The 20,043-nt window shown below is 41.7% G+C and overlaps 1 protein-coding gene across 1 annotated transcript; it reads right to left on the reverse strand.

The window, feature by feature from the left end:
- Positions 1 to 347: 347 nt before the first annotated feature.
- Positions 348 to 18,653, reverse strand: atp1a3b (ATPase Na+/K+ transporting subunit alpha 3b). The gene is made up of 23 exons (XM_079241285.1): positions 18,530 to 18,653; positions 18,306 to 18,403; positions 8,170 to 8,286; positions 7,567 to 7,626; positions 7,151 to 7,354; positions 6,816 to 6,929; positions 6,414 to 6,548; positions 5,959 to 6,076; positions 5,541 to 5,809; positions 5,231 to 5,429; positions 4,868 to 5,112; positions 4,586 to 4,778; positions 4,068 to 4,243; positions 3,851 to 3,987; positions 3,597 to 3,747; positions 2,924 to 3,092; positions 2,502 to 2,656; positions 2,286 to 2,409; positions 1,912 to 2,057; positions 1,676 to 1,806; positions 1,386 to 1,487; positions 1,206 to 1,297; positions 348 to 471 (listed from the first exon to the last, which is right to left on the reverse strand). The coding sequence occupies exons 2-23, from the start codon at positions 18,309 to 18,311 to the stop codon at positions 443 to 445; spliced, it is 3,072 nt and encodes a 1,023-aa protein (XP_079097411.1). The 5' UTR covers positions 18,312 to 18,403; positions 18,530 to 18,653; the 3' UTR covers positions 348 to 442.
- Between the last annotated feature and the right edge of the window lie 1,390 nt (positions 18,654 to 20,043).

Below are 20,043 nucleotides of genomic sequence, written 5' to 3' on the forward strand. Positions count from 1 at the left end.
GGCAAGGAGGGGAAGGAGTAGGAAACAAAGGTACACCAAAAGACAACAGGGGGACAGAAGGAAAAGTAGGGAGGAGAAGGAGCTGGATGGTCCTTTTTGCAGAGCATAGACACTCCCTTTGTATCTTTAGCCCATTCAAATCTACATACACAATATGCAGCTGCCGTTTGGTAGATATATTGGTTTAAGTACACAGCAGTGAGAGAACACATGCAAAGAGTATCATAGGAGATGGGAAGAGAGGGGCAGTTCGGTGTACAAAGTTGTAAAGGTGCTTTTGCTGTTTTTAATCTTTGGGGCAGTTGTGATGAAAATTGCTTCAAAGCGGTTTTTGTCTTTAAAGGGGAGGGGCATATGGAGCTGTGTCTTGCCAAGGATGGAGTGATAGGGTAGCTGAAATGAGTGGAAGATGTAAGGGGCTTGAGCAAAGGTGCTCCGTTGATCAATAGTATGTCTCCTTTTCCACCCAACCTGGAGTATGAATGAGAAAAGAAAAAAAGAGAAGAGTTTGCTGTTAATTAAATAGTGTTTTCAATATTTTGAGAAAAATGCTTATTCACCTTCAGTCAGAGAGTTAGACAATGTATTACAACTACAATCATATCTTTAAATATCAAAGTACTACAAGCAGTTAGCTATCTTAGGGCAAAGAGTAAAAAATATAGCAATATTTGACCAGACTGTAAAAGAAATTATGAATAGCAGCACTTCTAAATACTAATTTGTCATATAATCCATACAAAAACTATAACTGGCTATCTGCTATTGTCAGCATGACAATAGCAATTAAATAATGAAAATAATAATATTATGGATAAAATGTACCATACATAAATATGTGATTATCAGACACTGGTTCAGAAAAAAGGACAAAAAGAACAAAAATGAGACAAACTGTGACAGTCGCATTGCAGTGTTTGACCTCCCTTTATTCTTACCTCATCTAAAGTTGCACCATTTAACTTTTTTCACCTCTCCCAAATAAAGACTGTGCTGAAAAACCTATTATGGAGAACCACCTGCACTCTTTAATCTGTACAGAGAACAGTCTTGTCCTCTGTGATGGCGCAGAAGGGAAATTCAAAATCTAAGTTTATTTATTAAAATTAAATTCTGCCTTGGTGGAAACTAAAGATTTTTCAAGATACATTCTTGCGTAATGCGATGGAAAAAACATAATAAAAACAAAAACAAAAAAAACTTACCCCCAGGGTTCCGGCGGAGGAGAAGTTTTCGTACTTCATCATAAACAAAGATGAGAAAACTATATGGGAATGCACAAAACCACCAGGTAGGCCTGTAGACAAGACAAGAAAACAAACGTCAAGTAAACAGATTACTTCTCCTAATTATATGTAAACACAACTTATGTAAATGAAACTCACTTTAGAGGGTACATCCTGAGTGCCACGTCCATGCCTGGGCAGTAGGACAGGAAAGCAGCCAGGGCTGTCTCTTCAAACAGGCCAAAGATCAAGATCTTGTTCCTGAGTTGAGAAACACACAAAAAATTGAAAATTCATACCTCAGAAATTGAAGTATTAGCCAGAAAAATTGAGTCTGTAAATTTTTAATTAACAAGTAGTACAATACTGAAGTAGGATTAGTCTCCATGTTGGTTCTAAAGACTGAAATAAGACATGCAGATATACAGACATGTAAATGTAACACTCACTTCATTCCCTGCTGGAAGACGGAGTTACGTCTAGTCTTGCAGATGATAACATCAGCCCACTGTACAACCACAATACTGACAAAAAAGGCTGTGTGACATGTAAACTCCACAATCTTCCTCTGTTCATATGTCTGGAGAGGAAAGAGATGAGAGAAAGAAAGTAAGACCAGATGACAAAACCCTGAAGGCAAACACAAAAGTTCACTTAAACAGAGCACATAATACCAGACACTTACCCACTGCTGTCCATAGCTGTCTTCCAGGTCATTGAGAGAGCGGTCATCCCAGTTGAGCCTGATTCCCACCAGTCGACTGGGCAAGAAACCATTTTCAGCCAAGATGACAAAGTAGGAGAAGAAGCCTCCCAGAGCCTGGATCATACCTAAAGACATAGAGAGAGAGATGAGGCTAAAGATTTCTAAGTTTTCAGACGTCTTAAATCTGATTTCCTCCAAATATTGAAGAAAGGCCTGAAGATAATGGAGCTAATGTTGTTGTTATGTACACTGATTTCAACACAAAATACTTTTATCTTAGCCTGATCAAATTTAAATCCAGATCAAAACAATTCACAGCCTGGATCAACAGTGCCAAACTTTGATTCACCTACCAATTTGACCATAAGCAATGCTGATCAGCCTCTCATTCACAAGCTTGTCCCTGGCTGGGTTCCTGGGCTGACGCTTCATGATGTCGCTCTCAGCTGCTTCATAAGCCAAAGAGATGGCGGGAACCTATGGAAAAAAAAGAAAGGGGAATCTTAAATACTGTACAGCTGCATGAAACTTTATCTGTGATCTCGCTGTCAAGTTTAATAATTTCTCACCATGTCTGTTCCCAAGTCAATGCAGAGGATGGTGATGGTTCCCAGAGGCAGAGGGATGTTAACTATGATGAAGAGCAGGAAGGGGGTGATCTCTGGGATGTTGCTGGTCAAGGTGTAGGCAATGGATTTCTTAAGGTTATCAAAGATCAAGCGACCTAAAAGGGAAAAATAGAGAGATTCCATATTAAATAAAAGCTAGAGCTTTGACAACATAAACAACATGGATGATCGTAAATTTTTGTGTTAGAATAATTGTTTAATTTAATCCTTGAGGAAAATCGTAGCAACAAACCTTGCACTTTACAGATTGTTCTGGCATTAGTGAAAATTTCTACCCTCTTTCTACATAAAATTCCAGGTTTTCATCATTTATTGATTTACGTGTTCTCGGCCTTTCAGTTCTGTCCTTTGGGTCTCCTCACCTTCTTCCACTCCAGTGACAATAGAAGCAAAGTTGTCATCCAATAAGATCATGTCTGCAGCCTGTTTGGACACATCGGAGCCTGAGATTCCCATGGCAACACCAATGTCAGCCTTTTTCAGTGCAGGAGAGTCATTCACACCATCACCTGTCACAGCTACAATGGCACCCTGGGAGAGATGGAAGAAAGGTGAGAAAAGACTGAAATTGTCACATAAAAGAAGTTGTATTTGTTCAATTTGCTTATCTTCCATTTAACAAGGTTATGTTGATTTGAAAAGAGGCCTTGAAATTAAGACAATCTGTTTCAGAGCCATTATGTATACACGAAATTTCACAAAAAAAATCTGTGTATTTGAGTATAAATCTAGAAACATTTCAAAAGAAAATATTCCAACATCCTACGAGGGAACTTGTTGTTAATTATCAGAATACAGATTTCAGTTTTTCTCATTTAAACAAACAATAAATTAAACCGAAGACATTCTGTGTTTCAGACGCAGTGAAACCATTTCAGTGTGAAAGACTGCAGCTTCAGTGGATTACTAGCGCCATCTGCTGTTGTCAAAGTATAACACAGCATGACATGCCTGAAGGAAACAATTACATTGTCAGAAGAAGCACCATCTTTGCTTTAATGCCGTTTAATTTACACCATTTTAAAATGTTCCCACCTGTCGTTGACACCCCTCCACAATGATGAGTTTCTGCTGTGGGGAGGTCCTGGCAAACACAATCTCTGTGTGATTCCTCAGGATGTCATCTATCTGATCTTGAGACAGATCCTTCAGGTCTGAGCCATGAATCACGCAGGCTTTGGCATCCCTGAATATGGACAATAAAAACTGAAATGTGAATCTTATGACTTCAGGTGATGTTAGAAGGTTGTGTGCTTTTTAGTGTGTATTTTTCTGTAATCATTTCTCACCTGGGGTTGACCTGGCTGACAGGTATGTTAAGACGTGCTGCAATGTCCTCCACTGTCTCATTGCCCTCTGAAATGATACCCACTCCCTTGGCGATGGCCTTGGCTGTGATTGGGTGATCGCCAGTCACCATAATGACCTATAAAAGCAACAAAGTTTGTTTTTATCCTCTGCTTAAAATGATGTGACCACTTTGTGTGTCGAAAAGAAAAAGCTCACCTTGATACCAGCAGATCGGCATTTCCCAACAGCATCAGGCACAGCAGCTCGGGGAGGGTCAATCATGGACATGAGCCCAACAAAACAAAGGTTATCTGTCTGGAAATTAACATCATCTGTGTCAAAGGCAAAACCTTTGGGGTACTGGTCTTCTGGCAGGAGCAAGTGGCAGAAACCTGGAGAGAGGGGAAATATGTGTGGTAGTAGGTAACTAGCAAATATTTTATTTACCTGCTCCATTCCCATTTTTGCCTCTGACAAAATTAACAATTTTCTTCATAAAATTATATTTCAACACAATTGTATTTAAAAGACACTAAGCTGTGAACTGAAGTTTTATTCGATTCCAGTTTTAATTTAGTTTTATTTTAGGTTGACAAGAATCTTCTACATTTGCTGTTTGAGAACCTCTTCAGCAAAAGCATAAAAGACGTGTTACACTGCATAAAACCTCTTATTGTCCTCACCATGCTATACCTTTACCTCGCAATTATTCCTTTTTTTCTACTTATCCTTACCCAGCACTCTCTCTCCCAGTCCTCCCAGCTCCATGTAAGCATTATTGAAAGCCTCCTTCATCTCCTCATCCATAGGCTGCTCCTTGCCCTGCAGCATAATGGTTGTACAACGATCCAAGATCCTCTCAGGGGCTCCCTTCATAACCAGCAGGTAGCGGTTGTCATTGGGGTCCTCTGTCTCATGCACTGATAACTAGAGGAGGGAAACAGGAATTAGATGTATTTATGTTCATTTAGCTGGTTACAGATGTCTGCTCATACTTACCTTCTGCGATTGCTTACCTGATATTTATTGGTGGAGTTAAAAGGGATCTCAGCCACTTTCTTGTTCCTGTCTCTCATTGCCCTGACTGAGCCACAGGACAGCTCAATACATTTAAGCAGTGCTGACTCCGAGGCATCACCAGCAACATCTCGCTTCAGGATGGGCACTGACTCTTGTCCTGCTTTGAACTGAGCACGGTTGCACAGAGAGGCGATACGAGAAAGAGCCTGCCATGTCACTGAGCTCTTGTCAAAAGAAGCACCTGGAAAAATTTGAAAACAGTAGGCATGCATTGGGACACTTTCTTGACACATCCTTTAAAGCCGGGAGACATTTCAGGTATCAGCAGTGCCTGTGCAGTATGCCCTTTCTACACTAACCTGACTGGTCCTCAGTGGTGTCGGCCTCATGGATCTGGTTGTCAAACCACATGTGGGCCACAGTCATCCTGTTCTGGGTCAGGGTGCCTGTCTTGTCAGAACAGATGGTGGAGGTGGAGCCCAGGGTTTCCACAGCTTCCAAGTTCTTTACCAGGCAGTTCTTCTTCGCCATACGCTTGGCAGTAAGAGTCAGACATACCTACAGACATTTACATATATGGCTTCATGTAAAGTTTGCTGTATTTACATGTACCAGAGGAAAAATATTTTTATGCTAAGTATATATGTATTGTAAGTCAGAATCACTTACAGTGACTGTGGCCAGCAGCCCCTCGGGCACATTTGCCACAATGATGCCAATAAGGAAGATAACAGCCTCCAGCCAGGTGTAACCCAGGATGAGAGCCAGAATGAAAAATGAGACTCCCAGGAACACAGCCACACCCGTGATGATATGGATGAAGTGCTCAATCTCTTTGGCAATGGGTGTTTTGCCAGTGTCCAGGCCAGAGGCCAGAGTAGCGATACGACCCATCACGGTGCGGTCTCCGGTGTAGATGACAATACCACGTGCTGTGCCTTGTTTGAATAAGCAAACATAAATGTATAAAAAATTATGCTGCATTTGATCTAAACTATATCACTTCATTAAATTTAGCAGCATTGATTCCAAATATAGGCACACAAGTTAATAATGGCACATTTTAAAATTGCTATATTAACAATACCTTCCACACAGTTGGTGGAGAAGAAAGCAATGTTTCGGGTCTCCAAAGGATTGTCATGGGTGCAGTCAGGTGACCTGTTTTGAGGTTCTGATTCTCCTGTCAAGGATGAGTTATCCACCTGGTGAGCAGCACAAAAATCAAAACATGTTTTATTGATACTAGCATAATTTTGAATGCAATATGTAAAGTATGTGTCTGATGTTGTTATTAATTACAACTGGGATTTTGTATCAAATAACATGTATGTTTATTATTAAACAAGACTTCTGTGCTTTTCCTTGTCTTTTCCCCAAAAATGAACTTGTACAATCAATGCAAAAACACATCTTTCTCTGTTACTGTGGAAAAAATAAAGCTCCTATGTAAGTTTTCAGAACTAAAACTGAGGGGTTCAAGTTAAAACTTTCTATTTTAACTGCAGATTGAAGGTGGTATTAGTTTGTGCCTGTGACTACCTTGCAGCCATGAGCTGAAATCACCCTGATGTCAGCAGGGATCCTGTCTCCTCCCTTTACTTCAATCAGATCTCCAGCCACAACTTCTTCAGCATTGACCTGCACCTTCTCCCCCTCACGGATTACCAGTGCTTGCTGCAGAGACACATCAGTGAATAGTAAAAAAAAAAAATTAGACACATACTATTTAGAAATCAGTGCAGGTGGCAGGCAATACTTGTTTTTGAGCATTCATGAGAAACGGTCATTCTGTGGGCACATTTGAGTACTTTAATAAAAGAGTTTATCATATCATATTATGCTTACTTATCTTCTGAATAAGTACATCTTCACTTATGGAATTAAAATTGGTTTCATACATGCAGTTTGCCAGACTATATTTAGATTGAACATCATATTTACCTGAGGCACCATGTTCTTAAAAGACTCCATGATTTTGGAGCTCTTGGCCTCTTGGAAGTACGAGAAGCAGCCAGTGATGATGACGACAGCTGTGAGCACAATACCGAGGTACAGCTGAGGGAGAGGACAGACAGGGAAGGAGTTAAATATGTGTGCATTGGGAATAGGAAGATATGGTGTGTGATGCTGAAATCAATTAGCCGAGGTGTTATTTATACAATACTTCAGAGTCCTGAGTGTGACAGATGTGTTAATGAGGTGTAGATGGGCCAGATGTGAATATGATGATGGAAAATCTGTGTGACAAATTGTGTGTATGTGTTTGAGCTGCTCACATTGTCGCCTGCAGGTTCGTCCTCAGTGGCTGCCTGAATGGCATAAGCCAGAAAGCAAAGAATGGCTCCAGTCCACAGCAGGATGGAGAATCCACCAAACAGCTGGCGACAGAACTTGACCCACTCTGGGGTGGTGGGTGGCGGGGTAAGGGCATTGGGACCATCCCTGATCAAAAATTCTGCTGCCTTGGCATTGGTCAGCCCCTGGAGAAAAGAATGACAAAAAAGCTTTGCATGGATACACACCTGACACACTTTCCCCCCCCCCCCCCAACCTGCCAATATTCTCATATTTCTCTAGTATAAGTTTTTGGCCTGGTTAACTGTTGAGCCAAACTGCCAAAACGTCAGTAAACCTGCAGAAATGCACTGGTGCCATCTAGTGGCAAACTGCAAAAAGACTCTTACTGACTCACCTGGACGATGTCAGTCTGGTATTTCCTGCACACTTCCTCAACAGACATCTTATGTTCTGTCTGTAAAAGAACAAAAAAAAAAATGATAAAGCAACAAAACAAACAAAAAAAAGTTATTTTTTGCATGCAATAATATTAAATAATAATGAAGAATATATGTATCTTTTAGATATCCAACTTTGAAAAAAAGAGAGTAATGATAAATCTACTCTGTGCATGCAGTTCACCTGAGAGATAAGATTATTAGGGCAGCCAGGTATTGGGAGCCTGGTATCTGTTTCTTGCGCTGAAATGTGGCATCAAAATCACAACCTCCTGATGACAAATCAACCCCTTCTATGGGTAAAAATGCATTATTTTGGCCTATATGGGAAAGACATTTCCTCTCACCAAAGGAGAAAAAAAGTATGTTCTGCTGGAGAATGTGTGTGTCTATAATGTAATCCTACAAAGTGTGGATTGAATACAAAAAAAAAAAACAAAAAAAACAACAGTACATGTCAAATGAATGTGTGTTTGAATGAAAAGATTCAACGTTAGTGGACCTCAGACACACTAAAAACAGTCATTTCAAGTGATTTGATCAAGCAAGATTGTACTCACAATGGGCACTTCCTTCTTCAGATCATCCATGTCCTTGGTTCCCCCCTTCTTCTTCTTGGGGGATCGGTCATCTTTGTCCTGTGTGGTGGCAACGCGGTAACTGTCTGACCGCCCATACTACAGACACACACACATGTTTTATACATGCCCTTGGACTAGATTAAGGAGATAGCAGCCTGTGCGCCTTTTGGATAACCGTAGCTTTTGTCTGGGTTTGTAAACGTGCATCATACTAATTAAATACTACATTTCCAAACTGTTCTGAATGCTGACTTGCCTGTTCTTATCAGTCACAGACTGCGCCAGACATAAAGCCTTTGAAATTTACTGAATAGTTATTCTTTTCTATTTTTCACTACACATTCAGTCCTGTTGTAACCTTGTGAAGTGGCCCTGTGAGATAGGCAGCGTTTCAATTAGTCATGCCAGTTTTTCTCAGCTTGTGAAAGATGGAAACCATTAACAAAAAAAGCTACTAGTATTTATTAAAGGAAAAAATTGTGAGGCCATGAAAGGCAATGGCCCTGGTTGCTCTGTTTTACTCAAATAAGATGCTACAACATCAACAGTCCTCTGTCACAACACATCAAAGCTTGCACCTGAGTCTGTTCTGCCAGACATATCTGATCACCACTGATCAAAAACATCACTCCAATATGCACAAAAGCCTGACAGACACATCAAAACATAATAAAGTGAAAATGGCCTGACTTGTAGGTTTTTACCAAATCACTTCCTGCTTCTTATCATTCAGTTATCAAGCAGAGACAAAGAAAGCAGGACAAAATGGGTTTTTACACTCATTAAAGTGAGTTAGAGCTGTGACATTGTGGACACTTTGATGTCAAGAAGACTACTAAAAATCAAACCACTTATTTACTCAGACATATCCAACGTCTTCATACGCTTCCGCCTGCTTTACATCATAGCTCGTTGTTCCAGGTATTCTCCTTACTGTAAATGTTCCCTTAGAAATTGGCTTATCTTGTTAAACCTAGCATGAATGGCCTATAAATAACCCAGATTTCCTCCAGCACTGCACATTCTAGTTTTCCTAGATCTATAACTGTAACACTAGCCTGCTGTCCAGCAGGAGAGCAACATCACTGCTGGGTCACATCAATACAAATGTGCCTCGTGAAGGTCGGAGGTGACAAGGAGGGACACTAATCCTGCCCTGGAGGTGCAACTGGGTCTCTGTAGACAGGACCTCAATAACCTGGTCATAAAGCAATAGCAGATCATTATATTGTTGACACCAAGAGGTGGTTTTCAAATGTAATGGGGAAGTGTAAGAGAGTCTAGTGGATATAAATAACATTAGATTTGATTTTGTTTCAACAGAGAAGACAATATATATCAGTTTATGATCCATGAATGTGGTCATCTTAATCCGAGATTAGGTGTTTAAGAGATCAGAGGATAAAAATGCTGGTTTAAATATCTCTGTTGACTTACTACTCTGAATTAACTTCAGCTTCCTCTAGTGGTAGTCAGGCGGTAGCACCCACAAACCTACTGCAGATAAACTGCTGTCTGGCAAACTTGGGAAGATTTGATGATGCAGGTATGAACTGAAACAATAAAAACAGATCTAAACCTTTGATAGAGATCTTGAAAGAACATTTATTTTGAATCTTCTGAATAGACGGGCTCTAAGTCCAAATCCATCAGATATATTTACAAAAGTACCTGTGATTAAGTAAGAACTAAGATCCTAAGTGTACAGACTCATGCATCCAAACAATACATATCTGGAAAAATTAGCCACAGCAGTCCCCATTTTAGCTGTTGTGTTTTGCAAGAGCTTTGTGAAATCATGCCTCAACACTTAACTTCACAAATAACCTGTCTTTCTGGTTTACCAATCATGCGCATGACAACTCTCACTTTACAGTGGAGGGCGGGTTGCTTAACGGATGACTTTTAACTTTAAATCAAACAATACTGCCATTTGTTTAAACGTGCTGGGCAGAGAGTAGCATGTCAGTGCTAGGGAGCCATTTGACCTGACTGCAAATACACACAGCATTTATTCTGCTCAGTTTACAGTAGGCTGAATATGTTAATTGCATACCTTTATCATGTTTGTGTGTAACAGTGTACTTGGCACTAATACCAGAGGAAGCAAGCTGTCAACACCTGATAAGATATCCTCCTTGCATCTAATAGCAACACGGAAATGATTGAAAGCCATATGCAAACACTGAGTTCAGCAACAAAAGAGCAGGTGAGCAAAGCTCTTGCTGCAGCATGATCAGGCAGGCCTGGTGATGTAGATGCTGCATGGAGAGACTAATGCAGTGGAAAAGTACTACTGCTGATCCCCTATGAGACAGACCCTAGGTGTGTGCATGCATGTGTTTAAGAATACAAAAAGGGTGTGTATAGTTGGAATTGTGCATACATGTATGTTATAAATCATGAGTTAATATTGATTTCATATGTCTGTCTGAAGGTACCAAAGGGTAACTTTGTAGCTCAGTTTCATGATACTCGACGGGCTTGTGTTTGTGCATACATTTGTAGCATCTTTTGTTGTAGTTGTGGCTAGTTTTTCATAGATTTATTGAACAACGAAAACACTCATTTAAGGAGCATTGTTTAGTTTATCAATGCATCTGCTCCGGCAGAAATACACATAATTGAAGTGATGATGTACGGTAAATATGGCCACACAGCAATCTTTCTCATTTTTCTCACAAGCACACACACATAAAAAAGCCCAGACAAAAGAAGCGGTTGGTAAAGAGGAGGACAGATGAGCAGAAAACAAAGAGAAACGTGTTGAAAAGTAAAGATGCAGAGAGATGGATGTGATGGGGGTGGATGACAGAAAGGATTGAGCATATGGAAAGGGAGACACAAGTAGGTGATGAGACGTGGGGACAGACAAACTGAGAGAGAAAGGTAGGTGCAGAAAGGATTGAGAGGGAGGAAGAGAGCGCAAAGAGGTGTTGTCACCCTTCTCTCTGGCGTCTAATTAGATATTGACCAGTAGTCATTTGACCCAAAGTGACACTACTCCAACAGACCGCTCAACCTCACTCAGGTTTTCTGTGCTAATAGATCATATTTTCCCTCTAGGCCTGTCTGTGTGCCTTTGAGAATGTTTTCATTTGCAAATATGGAGAAGCAGATATTATGAGGATGACTCACAGAGAAACAGGATGTTGTCATTTATTCTGCTCAGTTTACAGTAGGCTGAATATGTTAATTGCATACCTTTATCATGTTTGTGTGTAACAGTGTACTTGGCACTAATACCAGAGGAAGCAAGCTGTCAACACCTGATAAGATATCCTCCTTGCATCTAATAGCAACACGGAAATGATTGAAAGCCATATCTGAGAAAAGCTCTCATCTGTTTTCAAGTCTGTCCAGAAATGTTTCTCTCTTTATTGCCACATTTTTTGTGCACACACAATCCAATACGTTCCGCTTGTGTGTCCGAGTGGGTATGCAGCTGTCTCACACATCTTTGGGTAATTCAATGAACCCCATCTGCTCTGAGAAAAGAAACAGAAACTTGAGGCTGGAATTACAGACACTCACTCTCCCACAGGCACACAGAAAAAAACAGAGCGATGGACACACTTATCTCTAACATCATCAGGATAATATATAGTGTAATCACTCAAATCCAGGGACAGTTTGGGTCATTAAAATGTACTTTAGATCTAAATAATGTTGTTAAACCGATACGTTGTGACTTTAATTCAGTAATAAATTCTCCTAAAGGCCTGATAGGGCTAATTAAACTAAACCTTGCAATTTGCCCACATGTGAACGCTGATGAGTGACTGTGTTAGGAGGCAAGTTCCCATGGCAACCGGCATGGCCATTGGCATGGTGATCAAACTCAGCAGTGGTCTAGTACTGTGAGGATCCCCTGATGTGATCCAGGATGAGGAATAATTGATGTATCTGAAACTGGACACTGTTTTCTCTGTTGTTTGGCACAGACCGGCAATTGATTCAAGAAACTGGTTGGTGCTCCAGGGTGCTTATGTTTGTGTATGTCTGTGTGAGCAGAGGTGAGTCACTGTATTGGCTACAGTCTGTATGAGCAGTGTCTACACGCATTGCGGCAGAGAGAGAGAGAGAAGGGAAGGAAGGAAGATGAATGAAACAGAAACATGGTACTACAATGTGATTAAAAATAAAAGAAAGAAGAAACAAAAGATGTGCATTCAGATAGGTCAGAGAGGGCAAGAGTCCACAAAAATCTTTCCCAAGTTTTATTTTATGATGTCAAATAACTAAACTTCTCAATTCGACCTTTGAGTAAAGCACATGTGAAACATCCAACCGTCTATACTGCTTTTTCCAACTTAGGGTCACGGAGAAGCTGGAGCCTAGAGTAGCAATAAGTCGGAGAAAGGCATAACACATGATCTGGACAGGTCTTCCAGTCCATCACAGGGCCACAAGTGATACATGTACACCAGAAAAGTAAAATAAAGTGAAGCAACCAGTACAGGAGTGGCACCTAAGAAAATAATCATAATAAAGAAGCTTAATGCGCTCAGGCTGAGACATGCACACATCCAGTGGGTTTAACTACATGTGGGAGTTTCTTTATCTGATCTTCCTTTTTTATGACACACAGGAACTTTACAGAGGAACTGAAATTAGAGTGCAGTGTATGCATATACAAAAGCAAGAATGACATGGTTGTACCACTGATGTTAAACTGAAATCAGGAAGTGATTTGTAGATGGAAAAATACCACTAAACCCTATTTCTGTTGTTATTTTTATAGTATGCTTCCACAGCAGTTCATGTGTGCCATTGCTACACATGAGTTTGTTCTTCCTTTGTGAAAGTAGAGGCAACACTGCTATAATCATGTCTTAGCTTATGATATTTTTACTGCTTTTAAAGTTCAGAGTTAATGTTGACTTTACCCAAACTCTAGCCTGGGTCACTGCTTGGCTCAAAAGGCTGTGAAAATCAACCCAACAAATATGGAAAAGGATGACTATGTTCTTTTACAGTGAATAAAAATTATAAAACAGAACCAGTGAAACATTATGAAGTGGAAAATGTTCATTTGTGCAATAATTTATCCTAAAATACAGAGCTCAGTTCCAGATCAAAGTAGGAGGTTTTTTTTTTAGGGGGGGGGGGGGGGGGGGGGGGTTGTTAGTGATGTTTGTGTGCATTATGGCTTCTATCAAAGCAGCATCTAGCACATCTGTATGACAAACCAAAACAAAATTAGACATAAAATGTAAAATGTAGAACAAAAAAAATGCAAACTACAATATAAAAAGTAAAGTACTGTAACTGTGGAGCATATACACACTACTGCAAGCATTACTGCGTGTATATGTGTAACCTTGCAAGGTCATTGGGCCATCTGCTGTTTCTTGCAGCAGGATGAAGGGCTCTGGGCCAAAGTAGGGGGCTCAGGCTGGGGACCAAGAGACATGGCTGGTGGGATTAGCTAGTCTGATTACTTCACTGGATTAGCCCACTACTATATGCTTCTACTTCTCTTCAGCCACAACAGTACTCTCACAGAAAAACCAAACTGTGTAGATATTGTTGCCTTTAAATGTGTAATATCAACATTGAAAGTAATGCAAATACTACTAATCAAATTTGAACAAAGATAAAAGCTGTCAAAAACAGAAATTTCCAGGTACTGTATAGACATGAAGAAGAAAAAAAAGACATATCTTAACTACCCCCTACCCCCCTCTCCGCAACCCCACCCCTCCACACACACACACACACACAGTGAATGAGGACATTCTTTTGGAACTGAGAAACAGTCAAAATTAATCACTGCATGCAAAAGCAACATGTGCCAGATTGAGTTGGTGTATTGTATACATAACAGATGAATATGTAACAAAAAAGACTGTCAGATTACAAGAACTGAAAGAAAATCTTCATCGCCAAACCACGTAAACACAGAGAGATTAATTCTCTTAAGCTTTCAAATCATCTGCCTTGTGCTTAGTCAAGAGATGAAAACAAACAAGAAAGAAACAGCCCAAACTAAGCGATACCCCTTCTTGCCCTGCTCTGTCCTACTACCCATCAAACTGACCGTTCTTCCTCTTTTTTTAATCATCCGTCAGAGACAAATGTCTGTCTGTGTGACTTTAACAAACACTGCTCAGTAATGGAACGATGGAGGACTTCTACTGTAGTTAATGTGCCTCGGTGTGTGTGTGTGTATGTATGTGTGTGTCAGTGAGTGTGTAGCCACCTCTTGATTAGCATTGTAAATCTGGATTTTCTTGGCTTTTGTAGAGAACAGGGCATCTTGCCAGAGTGTGAGAAAGGGCAACTTGAGGCTATGTGGCAGGCAGGTGGTCACACAGAGATATGCAGATGTTCAAGCATACATCTACATAACAAAACACACAAAAACCTATCTGGTTATTAGAATTAATTTCTCTGTGGTTCTGAGATGGGACTTGTAAAAAGTTCAATCTACAATGAAATCATTTACCAATTAGTGTTATTAATAAAACTAAACACAAAACAAGAAAAGTATCAAATATATTTAAATTGTGGCTGCGAAATGCTACACAATTCGGTTTTATTTTCTCACACGGACACATCTCCATGACAACATCCTGCATTTTTTATGTTGCTGTAGTTAAGCAACCAAACCCTCCTGTACTGGTTCTCTTCATGGGAGATGTCAGAATGTTAATTTGGAAACTTTTGACCATATCAATCACTGGGGTTTGCTGAAAATGTGATTTTAAAACGAGACAGCATTGACCTTTATTATCTTCTAGCTTTGTACCAGCTGCACTGAGCTCACAGTTTAGGCCTGGTCTTATTTAGTTGAATGCTTGTAAGAAAGCTAACTAACAACTAAACAAATTGTACTCATTGCCAATTTACTGATTCCCATTTGTCACTTGGCTTGAAGGAAACAAATTGCTTTAAAATGTCACCATATTGACCATAACTGACTCCAAGGCCGCATAGCTAAAAAAAACTGGAGAGTGAGAGTAGGTAGGTGAGGAACTCCTGTATGAACATGTCCTTCTTCTGGGTCCTGCAACGTGCAGGACAGATCAGTCACGCACTCTGCAGCCTATCAGCATCAAGCAGCAGGTGCAAGAGGGAGGGATGTGCAGCACTCTGCACCAAAGTAAGGGTTGGGCCTCTGCAGCGGCCACATAACTCCTGGATTATCTTCAGTAACACTTTGAAATATCTCTATAAGTGTGTAAACTTCCCTTCTGCAAATGTAACCACATATGAGGTTCTAGAAACATTACATCAATAAGTAGCGTGTTTTCTTACATGTTAATAAAAACTTCTCTCAGAGCATCAGAACCACACCCCTCATTCTTGGCCATGATGACATTCTACGAAAGCCTCATTTTTACGATGGCTCATCCAACCTCTTTGCCATCACGCTCAGTTATAAATGTCCTTTAAAGATCATCCACCAAAACCAATATCTCCTCTCTCTGCCTCATATGTCTCCTCTCCCCTTGATAACCAATCCCACACAGTGCAGCAGGAGGAAACATGAGCCGCGGTAATGTGAGCCTCAGGTCATTATCCTGTAACAGGATATACAGGCGAGCAGCCACCTCCCTGCATATGCAGCCTCCCTCACGTTCAATCCCTCCTTCTTTCTCTCACTATGCATGCAGACAATTCACTACTCATCTGTCCTTCCTCTCTCTGCTCCTCTTGTCCTTGCAGCAGTGGCCCTTATCTGTGTCACGTGTCTGAAGGTGAAGAGCTGCAGTCAAAGCAGCTGTGCAGCCCTTGATCCACATCTCACTTTCCATTCCTCCCATACACTCATTAGTTTTTGTTACTAAGATGCAACTGCATCAATGCACCAAAAAATGAGGCAGGGAATAAGAAAAGAAGGTGAGTGTGGACACCCTGCATTTAGGGATGCTACCCGAGTTTTAGAGCATCTATGTCTATGCTCCCTTGTGATCTTGACACACGTTCTAGCTTTTCTCTGAAGCGTCACTGCTGTCTTTTAACCCGGTCCTTTCTGCGTGGCTCCTCGTGCCAGCCTATCACAGTTCTTTGCAAGGAATTTCCACTCCATAAGCCCCGCCCCCGGTTTGACGCAGAGGGCACGTCGCAGGCGATGCTCCCTGCGGCCTTGGGGGAAGGACAGCTGGCAGTGATAGCACAGTGCGCCAGCGTGAAATGCTTGACAGAACGACAAAAAGATTGTTATGGAAGCGCATCCACCAGCGACACTTAAAATAATAAATAAAGATCTTCCAACGAAACTTTAACACAAGATTCCATCTCTCCATTTAGCTGTCCAGCCTTTCTCAAGTTGAGGGTCACCTCAGCGCCTCAAGGCAAAGAAACACCCTTCATAGATCACCAGTATCTCATTCTCAAATGATTTATTCTGCCATTCTAGCCTGAAAGGATATTTTATCTTTCCAAAAAACCCCAGTTTCCACTCAGCATCCTCTCACATTGCTCCGCCTGACCAAACTTCTACACAGCGACAGTACTGCGTAAGCACTTTTTGTACTCGCATCTCGTTTGACGCAGTGCCCACTAATGCTACCCCAGTGCTTTTGGTTTTAATTGGACACCCTGACAGGGATTGGGAGGCTCTCTTTCCCCCTGAAGTCTGCATCGTTGAAGGTTCTGTCGGATGCTGCAGGGGGGGATAACAGCCGGTGTCTGCGATGAGACCGGCTTGCAGTACCTCTACATCTGTGGCTATTTCTCAGCAGCACATAGTACTCAGTCTGCAACGTCATCCCACCGCATCATTCGGCGAGTACACCGACGCCAGAGATTAAATATTACAACCGGTATCGCAGGATAGAGACGTGGTAGAAATTGCGTAATAGCGCATAACGGCGGCGGCTCCTTGGCTCTCTGCTGGTATTTTTCCACCATGGCTCCACTGATTCATTTAAATGGCTAATAAGTTTAACTAGATAACCGGAAACAGTTGAAATGCGTCTAATGGTTTAATGGATGCGCCCAGTCAGAGGAGAAGTCACCAAAGTCATTGTGGCAAACTCCAAGAACATACTGTTTCGTCATGCTGCTGATGCTTTACGAGATTCGCCCTTCCTTTAATCTGTAGTGTGTATAAATGTGTTTATTGCTGGTGATTATAGAGCCCCTGTTATGTCACAAATTAAAGGGGAAATAAGCTGGTGAGGCGCTTATTCTCTGTAACCGCATTATGACGCACGGGTCATTGAGGGTACCGACGCAGCTCAGCTGATAGCGACCACATATGGATGAGTTGGGTTCAGCGTCTTCCCTGCGCAGCGCCAAATGCTTCTCTCGTGCAACGGAGCGGAGACAAGGAACTGCAAACCGGGTTACTTTCAGGAAACGAGAGGAGAAAGGGGTTTCGCCTGGACTGTAAAAATGCTGAAGGGGGGGCGAGGGAGGAGGGGAGGTCACAGAATATGAGCTCATTTATTACAAAGAGGAAAGTCCCACAGCACAACGATGTTACTCAAATGTGGCATTCGACAGTTTTTTCTCATTTTTTACAGCTTATGTTAATAACAGGTAAAGATAACACACACACACACACACACACACACACACACACACACACACACACACACACACACACACACACACTTACCCCACACAAGAGCACTGTGAAGGAATAAACCGATTAGGCCTGCGGCTGGCAAGGTTACAGTCAAAGCAAGGCCTATCAAAGACTTAAACTACACGACACACTGGTAACCTTTAAAAAAAACCACACAGACCCATTCTTCTTTTCACACTTTCTCAAGCCTGTTAGTTATTAAGATAATGTACAAGGGGGCATGTGAATAAGCCAGAGCAAAAAAAAAAAAAAACCCAAGAAAATACATGTGATTTTATTCTATGAGACTCGAAACCAGGTTTAATTCAGATCAAACTGAGCCGTTCAGGGCTTTCCTTCCCTGATCGAGGCTGCTGCTACATCCGTTAGTCGCAGTCGAGGAGAGCAGAGTAGCCTCCAACAAAGTTCCGCATTACAGTCAATGTCACTCTGACACGCGGCATTTCCATATGGGGGAAAAAGAGACATCTTTGCTTCTCAGGGGCGAGATATAAAGCTACCTCTCACTTGTCAGGCCACTTCAAGTGGGCTACAACGCAGTTTTAAAAAAGTTGGAAATGGTCGATCTTACCCCCATGTTGGCGCAGTCACTCTTCTCCTCTCAGGTGATGCACGGCTTGAGAGGTGTCAGCCCCTCACGTTGAATTAGCCTATATCAAAATGCCTCGCCTTGAAAAAAAACACAAGATAAATGCTGAGTTGTTTTTTTGGGGAAGCTTTAATGAAAAAAACAAGACGAGTTATTTAAGGCTGGTAAAATATATTACTTGGGTTTAAATGAACAATCTTTCGAACCTTCAAAAAGCTCAGGCTACGCTCTCCCCCCCCCCTTGTGAGACGTATTTCAAATGAAATGCTGTGGTCTCAAGCGGAGCATCACGCGGGGACCCGCTTCCTTCCTTTGCTCTCTGATACTTGCGGTGAAAGACTGGTGAAACTAACGAGCCTCACTGCTACCTTTCCAGCTCTTGATCCTCCTCCGCGGTTCTGCCGGCTGCCGCAGTACTCCGCTCCTCTTGCTGCACCACTCCGCCAAGGGAAGAAGCGAATGGGAAATTCGAGGTGCAGATTACACCCGCCTACTAACTGGGCAGCTGACCAATCACAGTTCTGAGCGTCTCATCGGTGTTGGTATCGCTGACCAGTTGGTGTTATCCGAGTTTGCAAGCGAACCAATAGGAAAGCAACGCTGCCCCTCCTGCTTTACTGCAGAATTCCGAGGCTTGCAGCCAGCAGCATCGCGAGTCTCTAGGCTGAAATTTTGTATAAATGGACGAACAAGGTTAGATACTAGTCGTGGTGGTTGTGTTTGTATTTTATGTAATGTATTTATGTAACATCAAAACAGTGAACTTGTGTGCTTTAGGCTATTGCATGTGATAAACACCCCTGGATGTGTCATCAGTCGTATTGGTTCTATCATGAGCATGTTATGCACCTCCATATGTCACATCAGCACCGGCCTCGGTGCAGCAGACAAAGGAAGAGAACAGTACATCCTCGGTGCGTGAGAAATGAATGCAGTTAGAAAGATTATGGATGGAGGCATAGTCACAGCTCTGTGATCAGCACATCACTGCACATCAGCTGCAGACAGTTGCCTGCAACCTGACTGCTTTATCAGCACGTGTACAGTTTTAACCATATCAGCAGAGTCAGCACTTCTGCTAGTATGGAGGTGAGCGGGTTTATGTTAGAGCAGGTGAAATAAGGAATAAGAACTGTTTTTTTTCCCTCACTATAATCATTTTATCAAGCTAGTCGGTTTGCCATTTTAAAACTTGGCATTTCTGAGGATAGTCTTAAAAACAGATTTACCCTTGACATGTGGAATTGATGGGTGCAGCACACAGAGCAGTGAGTTCGTAACTTATCAGGTTGCATTCTTTAAATACTAGAACAAAGGGGGATCCAAGGGTGAGGACAGTCAGGGAAGGAGAGAGCAAGACACGACAGACAAAAAAAAAAAAAAAGACAGATTGATGGACAGACTGGGTTGGTTTCTGTGAAAGTGCCAGAGTTCAAAGACATGATGTGTGAAAGACAGTCAGAGGACATGTAAAAGCTATTGTAGGCCTTTGGTCGCATGTTCCCTTTCTGAAGGGATGATGCTGCAGTGAGAGCACATGCGAAGAGTCACTGAGTTGCACACACATGCATGCACAGCAGTGCCTGGTTTGCAAGAGAACACTGTCAGAGTCACTCGTGCTGTCCCTGCAGCATATTGTTGTCATGCCTCGCTGCATTTCTTGCTGTGGGCTGAGATGTTGACCATGCAGCACCATGAAACCCCAGAGCATCGGGGGGAG

Source organism: Telmatherina bonti, assembly GCF_933228915.1.
Source record: "Telmatherina bonti genome assembly, chromosome: 5".
Lineage (NCBI taxonomy): Eukaryota > Metazoa > Chordata > Actinopteri > Atheriniformes > Telmatherinidae > Telmatherina > Telmatherina bonti.

Coding starts and splice junctions, on each gene's coding strand:
- atp1a3b (XM_079241285.1), bottom strand. Junction 6,077..6,413: donor TTTCAGCTCATGGCTGCAAG/GTAGTCACAGGC, acceptor GCTGCTCACCAG/GTGGATAACTCATCCTTGAC. Junction 4,779..4,867: donor ACTCCACCAATAAATATCAG/GTAAGCAATCGC, acceptor TCCCTCCTCTAG/TTATCAGTGCATGAGACAGA.